The sequence below is a fragment of the Cnephaeus nilssonii genome (assembly GCF_951640355.1).
Source record: "Cnephaeus nilssonii genome assembly, chromosome: 9".
NCBI lineage: Eukaryota > Metazoa > Chordata > Mammalia > Chiroptera > Vespertilionidae > Cnephaeus > Cnephaeus nilssonii.
The window spans coordinates 37406043-37425505 of record NC_137080.1 but is presented as its reverse complement, the minus strand read 5'-3'; the positions used below and the strand labels follow the sequence as shown (position 1 = coordinate 37425505).

The 19463-nt window shown below is 48.6% G+C and overlaps 1 protein-coding gene across 1 annotated transcript in view; it reads left to right on the top strand.

Annotated features, from left to right (window-relative positions):
• The window catches only part of LOC307105423 (uncharacterized protein), a gene marked incomplete at both ends in the record, with an annotated part of 140657 nt that overhangs the window by 120883 nt on the left and 311 nt on the right, over positions 1-19463 (top strand). The window contains 9 exons of the mRNA XM_079781175.1: positions 3150-3299; positions 4125-4178; positions 4797-4964; positions 7421-7573; positions 7795-7926; positions 8780-8932; positions 10807-11016; positions 13889-14009; positions 17298-17425. Of these exons, the coding sequence (XP_079637301.1) occupies positions 3150-3299; positions 4125-4178; positions 4797-4964; positions 7421-7573; positions 7795-7926; positions 8780-8932; positions 10807-11016; positions 13889-14009; positions 17298-17425 (1269 nt within the window). The remainder of the gene's footprint in view (positions 1-3149; positions 3300-4124; positions 4179-4796; positions 4965-7420; positions 7574-7794; positions 7927-8779; positions 8933-10806; positions 11017-13888; positions 14010-17297; positions 17426-19463) is intronic.

Sequence of the window (19463 nt, the reverse complement as noted above, 5' to 3'; positions counted from 1 at the left end):
AGAAACAAATTACTGTGAGAGCTCAGAGAAGGATTGTGCCAACAGAAGCCACATAGGCTGTCGTCCCACAACAGATGCTGCTCAGGTAGCTCCAAACGCTGCTCTGGAAGGCTGGGTACGCAGGCAGCAGAACCAAATTCACCTGGAGAGAGGGGCTGCCAGGAGCTTCCTGGACCTCTCGTCACCTGTCAGTCACAGCTTCCTGCCTGCCCCACCCTAGACATGCTCCCCGTTCCAGGTCGCCACTGCAGAGGCTCTGGCTGGGCCCTTCCCACCTCCCCTGCCTTCACACCATCCTCTGTGCCATCCCCTTGAGCTGCTCTTTCAGCCCAGTCTTCTGAGGCCTCAGCAGAGCCACTGAGGGAAGGAAGCAACACAACTTCTCCAGCCTCCGGAGATGCTCACGGGGGACAAGCCCTGGCCGTTCCCACCTCTTTGGTGTAGCAGACTCACCCAAGGGTTCCCCATCCTTGCTGGGCACAGTGCCGTGCTGGCCAAGAGGAGATGGCAGAGAGCCACTGTGGCTCAAGTCTGCATTTGTGTTTAGTTGGGGTCCTGTACCTGCAGTGGCTGTGGTGGTGTCAGTGTGAGGAGTGATTGCCCTGCTACAGAGCTGCTGGAGGCCCTGCCGGTACATCCGAGTCCCAGTGCTGCAGGCCGACTCCAACCGCTGGGCCCAGCTCACCGGGATGGGGCCACTGGCCACACCTTGCTGACCTCCAATATGGTCTCAAGGCTTAAGGCGTTCACTCTACTCGGTCCAGGCCGTGTTTCCTTGTGATTACTAAATTCACATAGCCTTGGCCCTTTCACCACAGAAAGGTCAAGGTCCCAGGGATGGTAGCTTGGTTCCCTTTGCCTTGGTGTCAGCAGCTAACTCTGGCTCACTTTCCAGGGCCAGGATGGATCGCCTCCACCCCTACTCTGCAAGGGGTCCCTTGAGGAGGCTGGAGAGTGGGTGCGGGAGGCTGAGTGCCTTCCCCTGACTCCCTGGCTCCTTCTCATAAAATCCCCATGAGCAGAGGTTTCCATCCACGGTGGCCATGCTGCTACAGTTGATGACCTTTTCAAAAGCTTTACTCTCTTCTAATTAATGTACACTTTATTTATATGTACTTTATATATAATTATTGCAATTATATATACATTTTATCAGAGTATTAGAAAATAGGAATATGATGTGTTAGAAAATATACTCATCATCTTACCCTCTATTGATAATCACTATTATTAATTTGGCATATTTCCTTCCAAACTTTATAACATTTTTTCATTCATGTACTTTTTAATAAAATATGATTACTCTATATGCCCTTTTGTTACAGTGTGCTTTCCCCTTGACTATATGTTATAAATATGTCTCTTTGTCAGTAAACATATGTCCACAGCATGATTTTGGTGGCTGATTAGTATTTCATCGTATTGATGGGCGAGATGGAGTCTACCTGTTTCCCATTATTAGGTACTTTAGATTGTTTCTGTTTTTCTTTTATACTGGAGAGGCTACTATAAACAACATCTGCTTACCTATATTTTTGTGTGTAACATTTATTCCCTAAAGACAAGTGCCTAGAGGAGGAGTTATTAGGCCAAAGGGCACAAACATTTTAAAATTGTTTCACAGATACTGCTAGTCTGCCCTCCAAAACACCACTGGTTTCCCTTCCCATTAGCAGTGGTGAGCAAGCCACTCTCCTCACTCCATCAGTCTGGGATTTATCACTGTTTGCCATCTCTGCTAGTTTGCCTCAATCACTTGCCTTGGCAAAGCCTGTCTGGGCTTTCTCTGGAGGTCAATGGGGGCACTGAGGTTGCACGGATAGGACAGTGTCCTGGGCCTCACCCGGGCAATTGAACCAGAGCCAGGGAACCCCCCCAGGCTGGAGGACAGCCGGGTTTCTGCAGCAGACTGCCAGGGAGCCGGGAGCCCTCCTGACCCTGGAGGCATCACAGACAACGCTCCTGTAGCGTGAAGGCTGACTCTTCCTAGTAGAGTGGGCCCCATAAAACCCTCAGATACACACAGACACACTCACTGATACTCCTAGAGGGACACACCCAGACACAGAGGCACTGATACAGAGAGAGATATACAGAGAGAGAGATACAGACACACACTCACACCTCCACAAATGCACACAGACGCACTCACTGATGTAGACACACATAAGCACTCCCGTAGACATGCAGGCCCTCGTCAGGTAGATCTGTCCACCCTGCCACATACTGGCTCCCATTTCTCCCCAGAGCCAAAATCGAAGCCTGCCTTGGAGGGGTGGACATTTCCTCTGTTCCTAATGGCCACCTCCTCAGAGGGTGCCAAATCTTTTGGAGAGAGGGAGGGATGGACTGCTCCGAGAGTGAAGAGGAGGCCCTTCAGCCAGAGGAAGAGGGACTGCCAGATGCATCATTCTTCAGAGGGCCCTCAGGCTTTTGTCCAGCCCCACCCTTCCCCCCGAGTGAGAAATCCACACGGCCGGGGGACATGCACACTCAGATGCCTGGCCTTCCTTCCAGACCACACGCAAGTGCCTGGGACCCTGGAGCTCCCTGAGTCCGGGGCTTCTTCCCCAGATCATCCTCCCTAGAGGGAGAGTGGACCTCCCTGCCAGCGCGTGCACCTGGCCTGAGGGGGGGTCCAGGGCAGCTGTGTATGGGCGTGGGAGGCTGGATTGTCTGCTTACATGCAAGGGTCCTCTGCAGTACGATGGGAGGCCAGAAGGAGAAGAGATGGGGGTCATTACTATAAACTGGGGTGGGGGGATCTTCCCCCAGGTCACCACATTTCAGCATAGAACTCAGAGTAGTCCAAGAACGATAAATCCAAACTTTGCCTCCCAAGTCATTTTTGATGGCCTATTTTCCAAAGTTGGAGAATTAAACGTTTTTATTTCAATAGTTTGTTAGTTTGATTTATAACCTTTAAATATTCAGAATACTTAGACATACGGTATGTGGGCCTCCACTTGTATTCTTGTCCCTGGTCCTGCACATGTTGAGAGCAGACCTGAGAGAGAGGGTAGAGCTGACGCTTTTCAAAGGAGGAGAAAGGGAAGTGGCTCTGTGAGCCAAGGCAGCCTGAACCACGAGCCCGGCACGGTGAGGCTGCCCTGCGGGAGCGGCTGTGAATGGTGCCCCTTCCTTTTCAGATCACTTTCAGGAAAGACCACCTGGAGGCCTGCCTCCTTTCTCTGGGGTGTGATGTGATGGCAAGGGAACGCAGCAACTTCGAGAGCTACTCCATGTGTTATGAGCATGTGCTGGAGCATACGAGGCTGAAGCTCTGTCAGAAGGAGCAGGTATGTCCCCAAGACCAGAAGCAATGGGGAAGGTAGAGGAAGGGAGGCCCAGGAGTCACTCTGAAGAAGAAAGTAAAACAGTTTTATGTAAGAACTGAGGGTGGATGGCACGCTCCAAATTTCTCTTATTGGCTCATTTTCTCCTGCTGGTATTCTCAGCCACAAAGGGGATGGCCCCAGCAAGAGGGGGGGGGGGGGGGTGTGGATTGGAGGTGTCTAGTGGGGAATATAATAAGAGGTGAGCAACTAAGCAGCTGGCCCCCAGGGAAGATGCATAGCTGACCTTCCCACCCTTGACAAACACAAGGCACCTCGTGCTGTTCTGGTCTAGCAGAGAAGCCAGGATCCTGGAGTCAATGCATCTTCAGGATGCACATCATGGGTCTCATGATGAGGCTTTCTTAAAATGAGTCCCCACTAGCGGGATCCAAGAGTCACTTCTCCTGTCCTAGATCGCACTCTTTTTGAAATGGGTTGCATCGGAGGTTCAGTGTAATTTTAGTGTATACCTAAAAAAAAAGTGCAACGGTCTGAACAAATGAAGCATTAAAATATCAAATAATGAGTCTTGGCTTTGGTCCCCAGCGTGGCTTATCCCCATAGCTGAGTCCTCTGTGTCAGTGTGGATACCTGGGAGTGGATGCTGTCTTTTGATGCTGGACTGGGCATCCTGAAGCACAGTCCTGGCTCTGGGTGGGGCCCGAGGATCTAAATGAAGCTCCGTGGACACAAATCGGAAGTGTCTGGAGCATGTGGTACTGAACTGCGCCAGGCTTGGAAGAATACATGTTTGAGTTTACTAGTGCACTGCTTTCTTCTCTTCAGGAATTAGATATTTTAAGAAGAAGTCAGAGTCCACCTGAAGATAATGCTGGTCTGGTAGGTTGGTTATGACTAAAAAGTTTCTCTCCTCCATTTCTCAATTCCGCGATCCCAGCAGTAGCCACGCCTGGGACTCCCTGGTGTCGCTTTCCTGTGCCCCCTCGAGGAGAGCCCCGCCAATGAGGGTGTGCTGCAGAAACACCCAAGGGCTGACGTTCACTTTTTAAGCAATGTGGGCTTTTGTTTGTTTGTTTTATTCGGTATTTTTTGTTATTTTTATTGATTGTTTTTTCTTTTTGTTCTTATTTTTGTGTTTGGGAGAGAGGGGTTGTTTGTTTTCTTTTGAGGCCGGTTAAAGTGCAATTCCAAAGAAGAAGAGGTATTTAGGCTGAAATGTCAAGGGAAGGCCAGTTTGAACATGGAGGCCAAGAGAGTTGAAATCTTTCCTCCAAATGAAAAGCAGTTAACTGGTGTATCTTCTGGGGCCGTTCATGAGCACCTACTCTGTGTCTGGTACTGCTCTCTGACCCTCAAACCCACCGCAATTCTCCCACCCACATTTGCACAACAGGACACTCACCTTGTACATTAGGCTTAACGTAGACGTGCACACTGTAGTGGCCGTTGGGAGTTCCCAAACTATCTTCCATTCAAAGAGAGTGTTCCTGCTGCTAGGTTGCGGAGCTCAGTCATGACATGATCATGGAAATCACTGCTCTGAGAGCCCGACTCACGGACTTGGAAGAGGAGAATCTGCATCTCGAAAAGCAAATCAGAAAAGAAGTGCAAGAAGAATACGAAGATTTAGTCAAAACTTTGTTTACGGGTTGTTTACACATGAAAGTAAGTGACCTGGGTCGGACACCAGGGCAGTCCTGTGGGGAGCGGGTGCAGCTGACCCCATGGGGGCTGCACCCAGAGCGATTGATGACAGAATGGTCGTAAGAATTCTCCAGCTCTGAGCTTTCTCTACAGAGAACGAGTCAGCAATGGGTTGTCGTTATTTTACCAGGACAGACACTGAGTTTTAGGTAATTTAGAAATTTGCTCTTTTCCTCACTCTACTGCCAGTTGAGGGAAGGAAGGGGGAGCCTTCTTCTCCAATGTCTATTAAGTGTGAGCATCCAAACAGCAGAGGACAGTGCCCGGGGCCAGGCCAGACCCCAGAGTAGGCAGCAGCAGGCACCTCCAGAAAGCTCGCTGGGCAGATTCAGAATCTGGATCATCTTTCGAGATTTTTCCAGCCCTCAATGCCCACCAGCCTTTCTCTGCCATCGGTGTCAGGGAGCGGCTGGCCCGTGAGTGAGGCCCGTCTGGAAGAGGAGTGATGGGTGCCCATGTGCTCACCGCACTGAGGAAGCCTGTCGCTTTCTCGTGACGTCTGAGCAGCTGTGAATGGAGGCCTGAGTGCCTAAAACGGGTTGTCGCAGAGCCTGGGCCAGCTGTCCCACAGTGCAAATTTCAGTTCAAACCCACCACCCTCCAGTCCACTGCCCCCTGCCCCACATTAGACATTCCCAGAGCCAGCCCCAGCAGGTCCTTACCTATCTCTCCGGGGAGTCCAGGACTGACCACGGCTTATTACACTGAGAGGAGCTTCTACTGATGCTCCGCCCTGGCCTTCTTACTTGTGAAGGGCCCACGGAGTACAAGTGCTTACAAATATTAAAGGATCAAAACCAAAATGCGTGGGCCTGACGCTGCAGGGGAGGGGTGAGCACACAGTGAAGGCTGGAATCTGCTAAGCCATCTTCCGAGTGTGAAATTGTTGAAAATGTCTTTTAGGTTCTTTGTAGCTTCTGCCAGATTCCTAGACAGAAAGTGGATTCAGTGCTTCTCCCAGGCTAAACTAGTTCTACAAGCCCCCCACCCCACCCCAAATTCTGCCATCGGGTTGACTCAGCAGAATCTGACCTGATAAAACACTGTGGATTAGTCACTAACGGGGAAGTCCCTGTTCTACCCCAAGGTCTCAAGAAGGTGGTGAAGCTTTTGTGGTGTGGCCAGCAGCCAGGCTTCCCGCTGTGGCTCCCAGCTGGGCACTCCCCTTCTGCCTTCCTCTCCAGGGAAGTGGTTCAAAGGTGAGAAGACTCCCCACTCGCACCTTTAACTGAAGAACGTTGGGTTACCAGTGATCCAGTCACTTCACCATAAGCCATTCTGAACAGGCTGTTTATTGGTGAGATTTCTGCTGGAGCCTCACTAGGAAGGCGGCCAGCCTGGTTCCTTCCTCTGCTCTATTTTTAATGGCCTTCCCCGTTCGTGACTAATCCACCATGCTTTATCAGGTCAGATTCTGCTGAGTCAACCTGATAGCAAAAATCCCTAAATTTAGCTCAGCTGCCGTGGCTCAGTGGTTGAGCCTCGACCTATGAACCAGAAAGTCATGGTTCAATTCCCAGTCAGGGCACATGCCTGAGTTGCAGGCTTGATCCCCAGAGTGGAGCCGATAAGAGGCAGCTGATTAGTGATTCTCTCTCATCACTGACGTTTCTCTCTCTCTCTCCCTCTCCCTACCTCTCTGAAATCAATAAATATATATATATATATATATATATATATATATATATATATATATATATATATATACTAGTAGCCCATTTGCAGAAAGAATCCTGCAAGCGGCCGCTGCAGCCGCGTGCCCTGCTGCTGCCACCGCCTTTGCGGCTGCTGCGCCTGCATCCACTCACCGCTACCGCCCGCCCCGCCCCGCTCCGCTCCACCCCGCCTGGGCTTTCCCTCTGGCAGCCACCTTGCTTTCTGCTTTTCCTCCCTCTTCCTTCTAAGTTGTCTTCAGTCTTCACTCTTCACTCCTCCCTCCCTCCGTGTATGCAAATTAACCGCCATCTTTGTTGGGTAACTTGCATATTCGCCCTGATTGGCTGGTGGGTGTGGCTTGGGCTGGTGGGCGTGGCTTGGGCATAGCGAAGGTGCGGTCAATTTGCATATTACCATTTTATTAGGTAGGATTTTTTAAATCCCTAGGTTTAAATATCTAAGTAACCACTTGTGGGGCGGGGGGCAGTTTTCCATCTGTGATCTCCCACTCTTCTGCCCACTCACCTTGCCTTGGTGTCAGACAACTAGGCAGGCTCTCAGGTAGTGAAGCCCTGCGGGTTGAAGACCACACTAACGGGGCTGCTAGAGCGACATCCGGGTAATACCTGATGAAATCATTGGGTGGGTGGATGCTTTTTTTTTTTTTTTTTTATGTGAAATCATTTCTGAAAGTTGCGTTTTAGAAGGCAAAACCACTCTTCCACTACTGCCCTTCCTGAACCCGAGTCTACGGTTTGCAGGAGAAGTTGCATGAGAATCAGCTTAATTTGATCCAGAAAGTGTGTGAGCTCATCAGCGAAGTGAGAACAGAATGGATGGATCACATGAAGGACCTAAAGAAAAAATGGGGCTCTGCCAGACCTGATGAAGGAAAGAAAGAAAGCGCAGCCAAAGTATGTGATTTCATTTAGCAACGGGATATCAGCACTCCATCCAGCATCCGACCCCACCGCTCACTCTGCATTCCAGCCGGGTTCCCCTGAGAATGCCTTAGGCATATTAAAAGGGCACAACTGTGTCATCTTCTGGAAGGCATGTTTCTGACGTTAGGGTTCATGCTCTCCCAGGGAAAGGGTTGGGGGCAGCCTTTTCTGAAAGTGAGCCTTCTTCACAGGAGCAGCTGCGGGACTTGGAGCAGGAGAACTGCAGCCTGGCCGCCCTGGTGTGCAAAGCCAGGCGCCTGGGCCGCTGGAGGCTGGCTGTGCAGCAGGCTCGCTTCCGGGGCCAGCTGAGCAGGGCCCAGAAGGTGAGCGATGGGGGAGGGAGGCCTGGCCCTGGGGGTGGGCTGAGGGGGGCTGGACTGCAGCTGCTCCCACCATCTTAAAGGATCTGACAGTAGAGCATTTTTCCAGGGAACGGGCCATGTCAGAGCCTCGAGAGAAATAGGAAAGAGCCAGAAGCAAAGGGCAAAGAAGCAAATGGGAAAACAGATCCGAGTTTAGAGCAAGGAAAGGGAAAATATGGAGGAGAGACTTTACCAAGGGCTTGAGGCAGCATTCTGCAAAGTGCTTCAGCCCTGGCCAGCTTGGCACCGTGGTTAGAGTGTCCGCCTACGCACCAAAGGGTCACGGGTTTGATTCCCCGGGGATCAAGGGCACGTACCTCAGTTGCAGGTTTGATCCTGGGTCACGTGGGGTAGGCACCTATCGATGTGTCCCTCTCATATCCATACTTCTCCCTCTCTCTCTCGCCCCCTCACCCCCTTCCACTCTTTTTAAAAAATCAATGGGGAAAATATCCCTGGGTGAGGATTAACAAACACACCAAAAAATAAAAATAAAAAATAGCTTCAAATCTTTGAGGTTTCAAACATGATTATCTGAGGAAAATGAAGTAACAATATCGTAAGTGGAAAATCCGCTTTAAGGTAAATTGAAACCAGAGCACGTATGATAGTGCTTTGGGAACTTTTACTGACTGTTTCTGAAGTCTTCCCTCCGTCTGTCCTCTGCTCCCCACGGAAGTCGCCTGGTGGAGGCAGCGGCCTTGCTACAGCCTTTGAAAGAACAGCGGGTGGCGGGTGGTTCTGAGGCTGCGCACAAAGCTGAAACTGGGAAGGAGACTCATTTCCTATCTTACTGTGTTTGGGATGTTCACAGGAGGCTGCGCAAAGTAAAAAGGAGTGTGTGAGCACCAAGCTGATGGCAGAACAAGAAGTGGTTTTATTTCGCCAACAGCTGCTGGCCCTGAGGCAGGCCCTGGCCCGGGCTCAGGCCCGCAACGTGACGATGTGCGAGCAGCAGGAGAGCCAGGTATCTGAGCCCGGACCCGCTGGGCAAAGCTGAATGTGGCCCCTGGGAGCCGCTGGTGCTGCCTGTGACAGTCACTGGGGCTCCTCGGCGTGAAGCCAAGCAGAGGGCGCGGCCACAGAGAGATGGCCCGGGTCTCGGCTTCCCTTCCCCCTCCTTTCCAGCCCAGAAACCAAGGGCAGTGGCCAAAAGGCTTTCAATCCTTATTCATATTTGGCTTAGATGGTGAAATGTTACTTATACATAAGATTATTTAAGTGTGTGTGTGTGTAGGGGGATGGGGCGGGGGTTCTCTGATGATCTTTTCACCCAAGAGGTCTGGGTTTCTGCCTTGAATTCGATCCTTTCATCTTCCAAGCATACGTTCCATCAGAGTGTGGCCAGCTGTCAGCATTATGCCCCAAGCAGACCTTCCGGTCCTTTCCTGATGACCCACGCCAAGTCTTCAGACATTTCTGCTGCTTAGTAGGGGCTGGCACAAAAATAACAGTGTTTCCTAATAACTGTGCTGACCCTCTGAGCATGGAGGCTGAGACCCCGGGTTTAGAGAGAGAATGGCTATGTTTAAATAATAGCCTGGGAAAGCTGGGCATATTTAAACCAAGAAATATGATTTGTTCCTTTTGGATTCTAATTCCTCCATCATTGTACAACAGGTGATCACGGTGTATAATTGTGTAAAGTCACCATACAAGTATAGTAAGTCCTCACTTAACATCATCGATAGGTTCTGCAACTTTAAGCAAAACGATGCATAACAAAACCAATTTTAGCATGGGCTAATGGATAGAAACAACATTTAAGTCCTAACAGCATCTCATCGATGTAATAATGAAACTAGAAGCCCAATGCATGAAATTCATGAACAGGTACGGTCCCTAGGCCTGGCCTGTGATCAGGGCCATCTTCCCCAGCTGCCTGCAGCCAGCTCCACCCCCCATCACCACCCACCCCCGATTCCCTGTTCACCATCGGGTGATCAATGCCTGATGGCTGGGGGAAGGGACCAAGAGGTCAGCTGTTCCCGCCCCGCTGGCTGGCCCCGCCCCCACTGCGGGTGGCCATCAGGCAATTGGAGCCTGCCGGCCGGGGAAAGGGATCAAGAGGTGGTCAGTGCACCTCATAGTGACTGGTCCAGCGGTCGTTCTGGTCGTTCTGCTTTTAGGGTCAATTTTCATTATTACCCTTTTATTATATAGGATTATTATATAAGATGACGTTGGACAAAACAATGTTATTCGAAGACCTGCTGTATTAATCATTGTTAGTAGTGCTATAATTAAAGGTTGACCATATGGTGCTATTGATTAGAATAATTTCAGAACAGAACCAAATTATTACTACTGTTTCCTTCTTTAACCATCTGGAATCTGGCTTCCCCAAAGCTATTTTGGAAGCCCAAATGAAGGCCAGGGTAGGCCCTCCCTCCCCACTCATCGCATGTCTTGGATCACCTGTCTCCCCAGGTTACCCCTGCTCTCTCGTGATAAATGCTCGATGATGATACAGGTGCCGTTTATGATAGATATAACTATTTGGTTAATAAGCTAAGTAACATACACATTATCATCAAATTCTGGTATTAAAAGACCAAATTATTTGACCTGGTGTTGCTGGATAGTGGCATTATCGCTTGCCTGGCCATGATTGCTATTATTTTGTCTTGGTTTTGCCCTGACTGTTGCCTCGAGGCTCACAGTAAACGCCATGCCCACATCCTGATAGTGTTGCAGCTGGGCTGTCGTACCCTGAACCGGGGAACACTCCACACAGTTCTGCCCCCGGCCCTAATGGAGGTCCCCCAACTTCTAGATCCCTGCCTTGTGCTGAGAAGAAACTGTGCCTTTCTCATTTCCTGTGGCCTTTTCCTTCCTCAGGCTCGGTTGCTGAAAGAGTTGGAACACAAAATGACCCGGGAATCTCTCCACCGGCAGCAGCTGGATTTACTGAAAACCTCCAGCATGGAGAGGCTCTTGGAAGATGTGAAGCAAAAAGAACAGCACCTGCAGCTCCTTGCTGAAGAGGCTGAGCGGGCTGCGAGACGGGGCCAGCTCCAGAGGAAGAAAACGGAGAGAGAGCTCCGGCAGGTAACTCCAGGGAGAGGGAGCAACACCTGGAAAGCGGGTCAGGCTGCCACAGCAGAGCCCTGTCACTCTTCCCGTCTTTTCCATGCCTCTCAGGCCCCCCAAGGCAGTGCTTCTCCACCTTCGTCACTTCTGGGCCCACCACGAAAATGGAAATATGTATGCCCACCCTGGGCGATGGATTGTTCAAGCTGCTTATGTGAGAGATGATGGCTTGCCTACCGCAAGGCCCGGTACCTTGGCACCTTTGTAACCCACTTGAAAAACACATTTCCACCTGGTTCTAATGCTTGAACCAGGCATCTTTAGAAAATCATGCAAAAGCCACAAGTATTATGGAAGGCGGATTCCTGCAAGAGCCCCCGTGGCCAGCAGTGGTTTCTTTATTTTATTTACTTTTAATATACTTTTGTTGATTTCAGAGAGGAAAGGAGAGGGAGAGAGGAATAGAACCATCAATAATGAGAGAGAATCTAAGTGCTTCATTTGAATTACCTCATTTAATCCTGCGTGCCCCACACTTGGGATCGAGCCCACAGCCCAGGCATATGCCCCGACTGGGAATCGAACCTCAACCTCCCGGTTCACAGGTCAACCCTCAATCACTGAGCCATGCTGGCTGGGCAGCAGTGGTTTCTTTCATCTATCTCTAACCTCGACTTCCAAGGGCGGACTTGGACCCATCTTGGAGAGCATGCATGTCCTTGCCTACCTCCTGCTCCTGGGGAAGTCATTTAGGGCATAGAGTGCTTGATTCACACCCCAGGCCCCCGCTGTGTGGCTTTGGGTAAGGTCTGTGGCTCCAGTTTCCTCGCTGGTGCAACGGAGAATAATGTACTCACCTCATGGGATTTGGGGGAGGATTAAATGAGGTCATTCAAATGAAGCACTTAGAACAGGGACTGACACAGCTGTCTATAAATATTGGCTGTTTGTCTTTTTGTTGGGAATATGAAGGTGGACAACTTTGGAAATAGGTAGACAGACCTGGCTTCAAATCCTGACTCTGCCACTAACTGGTTGTGTGACCTTGGGTGAGTCCCTGCACTAACCTCGGCGAAGTGGAGGTGGGATGTGCTGACACATGATTAAGCGTGTTTCTTTCCTTTGCTAGTATTTTTCCAATTGGTTTAGCCAGGCCTGGCTGAGGGAGACTTATATTCCTGGGTTGGCCTGGGCCCACACTCTCCCCAGGAATCCGGGGAACTACCGTACGCAGCACCAAAAAGCACCTCTGCTTCCCAAGCACTTTCCCCTCAGGTGAGAAGGCAGCTTGCCCAGGAGCGCAGCGTGAAGCTGGGCGCTTTCCAGCGCGTAGAAGAGCTACAAACATGTTTCCCCTGGCTCCCCGGCCCCTCGGGGATAATGAGGATCCCACACAAATCCCCATAGTACATAGAGGAACCTTAGGCCTAATTTATATTAGGACGTTTTCCTAGCTCTGAGGATCTGATCATCTACGGAAAGTCAAAGTACAAGGAACCACCACTCTTTACCATTTGCAAGACAAGCCTATGGTCACAGCTCTGAAAGTTTAGGGGCCTTCTGGCTGGGTCTCCAGAGACAGGAATGAAAACACACGGTGGAATTTTTGAGATTAGCATGTGTATTAGTTTAGGCAGGCTGCTGTAACACATTACCACAAACTGGGTGGCTGGAAACAAGCAGGAATTTGTTCTCCCACAGTTTCGGAGGCCAGGAGTCTGAAATCAAGGTGTCGGTTCCGTTAGAAGGCTTCGAGGAAGCATCTGTTCCTTCTAGTGGCTGGGGCCTGCCTGCAACCCTTGGCGTTCCTTGCCTTGTAGCTACCTCACTCTACTCTCTGCCTCCCTTGTCACATGGGCTTCGCCTGTATGTCTCCCTGCGTGTATGAACCCTCTTATCTTCTTACAAGGACACCAGTCATTGGAATTAGGGTCCACCCTTACCAGCATGACTTCATCTTAGTTACATCTGCAAAGACTCTTTCCAAATAAGATCACATTTTTAGGTTCTAGGTGGACATTGATTTGGGGGGGACACTATTCAATCCACTGCACTATTATTACTTTTTTATTATTTTTTTTTTTATTGACTTCAGAGAGGAAGGGAGAGAGAGAGACAGAAACATCAATGATGAGAGAGAATCATTGATTGGTTGCCTCCTGCACACCCCCTTACTGGAGATTGAGCCCACAGCTCGGGCATGTGTCCTTGACCAGAATCCAACCGGGGACCCTTCAGTCAGCAGGACGACACTCTATCCACTGAGCCAAACCAGCCAAGGCTATTACTTTTTTATCATTAAAAACTTAGGCAATAATAAAAATAAATCTCCAAAGAAAAATTGTCCGTGGTCTGTGCAGAGGAGGTGCACTGTGGACGCAGGGACTCTCTGGCCAGGACCCGTGAGTCAGCTGTGCAGGGAAAAGCCGCAGGAGTCAACACAGAGGCTGCCTCCGGGTGTGGGCCTCCCATCAGGGCCGCGGGCTTTCCTGAAGGCCAGGAGCTGAGCCGAGCATAGAGGTCTGGGAGAGATCGTCTTTCCTCTGCTTGAAACCGTGCAGGGGCTCCTGCACCGAGGTCCTTGGGGGCAGGTGCATGGCTTGGCCTTACAAGGTCCTCTTCCCCCCTCTCCCTCTCGTAAAATAAACATAAAAGATATAACTTTGTGACTAAACACCTGACTTTATAAGGTAATAAGGGGTCCCAAGGGCTGCCTCTGCTCCTTTTTGGTTAAGTTCTTGGCCTTCCTTGAGCTCTTGATGCTCAGAAGGCTGAGTTCAGCCTGACCAGGACTTGTGAAGACTTGTATTCCTGGGGTGGCCTAGACCCACACTCTCTAACGTACGCAGCACCAAAAAGCACCTCTGCTTCCCAAGCACTTTCCCCCCAGATGAGAAGGCAGCTTGCCCAGGAGCGCAGCGTGAAGCTGGGCGCTTTCCAGCGCGTAGAAGAGCTACAAAGTCAGCTTAATGACGCCGTGAGGTCCTCTGTCCCGATGAGCTCACCCGGAGGTAAGCACAGGCACTGCTCTGGCCAGAACAAGCTCCCAGGGCCCCGGTCAGAGGTGAAGGAGGGTCCCAGGGACTCGCCATCACTACCCAGGGGCTATTGAGTGGGTACGCCATGATGCCTGTTGAATGAATGAATGATACATGAATGAATAAATCCTTGTTCTGATTTGCAGGCAGGATGTTCTACTTTAGTTCCCTTGAGTTACTGCCATCCTACATTAAATGGTTCCAGTCATAAAAACTGCTCCCAGGAGAGGGTAGCCTGGTGACTGAGTGCGGGGGCTTAGAGTGTACCACCTAAAGGACATTGGGTCCTTCAGTGGGTTTTGAAGCATCTCAGTGCCTTGGGATATTAATGGCCACCTTTCTGAGATGTTATCCATAAAGCCCACTATGATTCTTGGGCGCTGGGAGCTTGAGGAGTTTTATGGAAACGGCACAGTCCTCTGGGCTATGCAGCCCACAAGCAGCACGGAACCGACACCAGACCCCAGGGTGTCTCTGCACTAGCTTCCTCCCTATACGATGAGGACTAAGTCAAGTCCAGGTTCTCTCCGAGCTCTGACTATCGGAAATATCACCACATGCCATAACCATGACTCACCTCTTGTTGAGATCAGCCATGCCTCCTCTTTTCTGTTCTGCAGTGTGGCCTGGTGATGGAGTGCGGGGGGCTTTGGAGTAAGATAACCAAGGTTCAAACCCTGTCCCCCACACTTCCAGCTATGTGACCTTAGACAAGTTAGTTAGCCTCTTCGTAAAATAGGAATAGCTACGTCAAAGGGGTGTTGTGAGGATTAAATGACATCATGCATGTCTGGCACACAGTATAGAATAGTATAGCAGCACTAAGTGTGCAAATGCCGGTTACTACACTCTGAATGCCTGTGTTGTGCTTTTATGTTTCCTGCTGGCTACTTACCAGTGTGGATGATGTGAGAAAACACAGCCTTTCAGAAGCAGAAAGATCCGTCTCAAAGATCAAGATGACAAAGATCAAGTTACTTTGGGTTCACTGAGAGCAGGGCCGGGCTTGTCAGTAAAGCCCAGGGCCCTCCCCGCTGCCTCTGTGCCTGCTGCCTGGGCCCTGACAGCGGGCTGGCGCCCTTGCCCCAGCCACCCAGTCCAAAGGGGAAGAACATCAAGAACATCCAAGGGCCCTATTTTGGCCACTGGCCCTGAGGGTGACACAGTCCTTTCCACATGCCCTGGATTTTTGTTTCTCTGCCTTTTTAATCCCTTTCTGGGTTAGTGTGTGTCATGTAACTGCCACTCATGTCCTTCAATACCTACATAATTACGAAGGAGAGCCATGGAGCATGAGGAAGGTGGGGGAGCCCTAGTTCCCAGGACTGGGGATGTAGCAGGAGGAAGAGAACCTTTTCCCAGGAGGCAGAGGTAGAAGTCAGGCTCCAGGCTCGGCCCCATCTGTGCCCCTCTGCAATGACAGGAGGAGGGTTTGCTGAGGACTTCCTACTTGTAGACCCATTAGAGGGGAGGGACTGGGTCATACCTGTCTGTTCAGTACCCAGCACTCCAAGGGGACAGGTTCCTATCACCCACAATACCAGTGCCACAGGGTACGTCAGTGGGCAGTGTGGGGTCTCTCCTTTCTGCAGGGGCAGCAGCAGCAGCCTCCCTCTCCCCGCATCAGAAGCCGAGCCTTGGTGAAGGAGCACACGCTCCTAACTTGGCATTAACATGGATTCCCCTAGGAACTTGCAACTCCTGAGGAACTATCACTTGTACCAGCACAGTAATTCTCAAAGCGCTTCAGGGGGAAAAACGGAAATCAATTGACTCACACAACTGTGAGATAGTCAGTAGTGGACTGGCTTCAGTTAGTTTGATGAAGGTTGGAACTATTCCTTAGGACTGGTTTCTCTCCCTCCATCGCTGGGCTCTGAGAATGCTGAGAGTAGAAAGGAATGCTGGGAAGCAAGACACCACCACCCCATAGCTTCCATCCTCTGTTCAAGCTCGGGTGGCAGGAATGGGGTGTGGAGATGGGACAAAAAACAACTGGGCTCTGACTGGGCTATGCACCCAATTCTTCATTTTATTTTTATTTTTAGAGGAAGAGGGAGGAAGGGAAGGAGAGAGAGAGAGAGAGAGAAACATTGATGTGAGAGTGCAACATTGATCAGCTGCCTCTCGCACAACCCCTACTGGGAATGGAGCCTGCAACCTTTCAGTGCATGGGACAACATCCAACCAACTGAGCCACACGGGCCAGGGCTATGTGCCCTATTTTATTTATTTTTATATTTTAAATATATTTTTTAAATATGTTTTTTATTGATTTTTAGAGGAGGAAGGGAGAAGGATAGAGAGATAGAAACATCACCAATTGGCTGCCTCCTGCACACTGTCCACTGGGGATCGAGTCCCAACCTGGGCATGTGCCCTGACCAGGAATCGAACCGGTGACCTCTTGGTTCCTAGGTCACCACTCAACTCCTGAGCCATATGGTCAGGTTATGTGCCCAATTTTAAACAAAGCACTTAAGACAGAGACTAAGCTGCTTGGTGGGCTTCGGCTCAGTTCACAGATTTCCCCTGGAGCTGAGGATGGTGTCAGCCTACTCTCTCCTCTTTGCAGCAATTATTTTAAATATTCCTGGTCTCATCAGGCCTTCAGACACTGTCCTTCTCCCCCATTTCACAAAGAAGTTACAAGCCTATCAGATGAAAACTCCCTCTACTTCCTGTCCCCAGCCTACCTACATCGACACTGCTGTTAAAATAAAGAAGGTGCCTTTTCCTTCCTCTGGCCAATCCTGGTGCACAGATCCCATATACTCTCCTACCTTCTCAGGGACCTTGAACTCATCTTTATCTGCTTCCTGGCTATACATCTATCCATTTCTCACACATCTATTCTTCTAATCTTGTAGTCAGTAATTATTGAGCATGTATGTGCCAAGATCATAAAATTTTTTTGTAAAATAAAATTAACATCTATCCAGTTGCTTGAGCCAGAAATCTGGGGGATCTTCTACCTCACCCTGCCAACCAGTTAATGACTAAGTCCTATCGACTTGAAGATCTCTCAGTCTGTCCACTTCTCCGCACAACAGTCCAAGTCACCCATCAACTCCTTCTCTTTCACTTGGTCATGTTACCCTTAGGCAAAAGACTCTATCCAGGTTTTGACTCAAAATAATTTTTTACTCAAAATTAATGAAGCTGGGTTATATGCCCATTTTAAGCTTTAAAATTTTATGAGTTACATCAAGGTCTGTACATTGCAATTAGAGATATAATTTAGCATTTTTAACATTATAGGCCTTATATCCCGTGCTCCGTACTTCCTCAGTTCTGCTTCCGCATCATCCAGATACTCTCAGCAAGACCTTTTAAAGACTAATCTTATGGGCAGTAAAATAACAAGAAGGATTCAGAGGCCAAAGACTGTAAGTAATGATACATTTGAATATATATATATATATATATATATATATATATATATATATATATGAAACAATGAAAAACGTAGATATGAAGTTATGGTTTTAGGGTCACTTCAATCTTATCGAGGTGCTTACTTAGGTCTGGATAATAGGATTTGTCCATCAATTGCTGCTGAATTAGTATTTGTGGAGGGGAAGAGGGCCCAGGGCTTCCTACTCTGTGGTCTTGCTGCTGTCACTCCTCAGTAATAAAATTCCGATATTGAAATAATTAAGCCTGAGAGCACTTACTCAATTACAGTTCGGTAAATACATGTAAAAGTCAGTTACGTTCTGCCTCTCAATTTCCTCTCCTTTTTTCACTCATTTACAATAATCAACTAGTAGCATCAGATTCCTTTTCTGAATCCCCTGGCAAAACAGAGTTTCAGAAGTCAGTTTAACACACGTGAGAAATCTGCCCTCCAAAGTAATTCTTGGAATGCATATTAGCTTGAGGTATAGCATATACTTGAAGATTTATTAAAAATATTTCAACTCTTAGTTCATGTGAAACAGCATTTACATCCTCATCCACCGCCTTCTTTGGACTACTTGAATACACATTACATTCTTTGCTCCAATGTCTTTCAGGATCACCCACCCCCACTCACTCCCCCGCCCTAAAGATTTACATACCTAAAGAATTCTAAGTGTTCTGCTAAGTGAAATGAATTCAGAGAAAGACAAATGCCACATGATTTCACTTACTGGTATATGTGGACTCTAAAGAACAAAATAAATGGACAATCAAAACAGAAACAAACTCACAGATAGAAAATAAACTGATGGTTGCCAGGTGGGAGATGGGAGGAGGACTGGGCAAAAAAAGGTGAAGGGGAATGACAAAGTACAAATTGGTAGTTACAAAATAGCCACGAGGATGCAAAGTGCAGCATAAGGAATATATAGTCAATAATATTGTAATAACCACATATGGTGTCAGGTGGGTACTAGACTTATGGGGGTTGATCACCTCATAAGTTATATAAATGTCTAACCACTATACTGTACACCTGAAACTAATGTACTATTGAATGTCAACTGTAATAAAAAAAATAAAAAGAATTTTTAAAAAATTCCTTCTCTCTTACCTTGAGAAAAATTAAATAAAAACATGTCATCATTCGGTCAGAGAAAAATATGCTCTTGTAAGGCCACTTTTGAAGGTGTAAGTCTATGGCTCAGATCTAATTATTGGACCAAATGTTTGTTGCGGTATTTCTAAACATGCAGTTAAGAGGCGACACACAGAGAGGGAAGAAACAGGACAGGAACAAACCCAATTGAGACCCTTGACCGAGTAGGGCAACATTATTAATGCCCACCGTTTGCTTGACTCACCAATCTCTGTGGAGTCATCTTGGACCAAAATGTGAAATTCTACTATATGTCTATGTGTTTCTGAGAAAGCCTTTTCCAAAAGGAAGCAACATTTAGTTGGTGTGTATGGGACCACAAGGGCTTTTAAGATGAACTCCACCCCCATTTCACTCCACAAAGCGAATGTTTCTAGCTTGGGAGATCACAGCCTTATGGTTCAGAAAGCTGCAAAGTAAGTAAATACATTAGTGGGGACCCACTATGTGTGAGAGATTTAGAAGGATGATGTGATGATCTAAAGCTAATTGGGGGACATTATCCTACTGAAGAAATAAATCCTAGTAATGAAGGAAGTGCCCTGTGGACCCCTGGCTTGTGTGCAGTCTAGAGATCCCATGCAAAAAAGCCGAAGGTCCAGGAAAGGCAAAAAATTAGTTGGAACCTCTTCAAATCTATGGAAGGTCTGACTTCTTAAGCAAGGCTATGAGATAAGTCAGATAAAGACAGATTGAAAAGGAATTTATGCATGGCTGGAATGTAAGAACACCAATTATTTTCTAAAACAAAAAAGCACTGCATTAGCACAAATGATAAAACATTAAGGAATTTTTAATTACTCCAAATATGGGATATCTTTTCTTCCTTAGCAGGAAATGGCTTTCCACTGATGGATCCATTC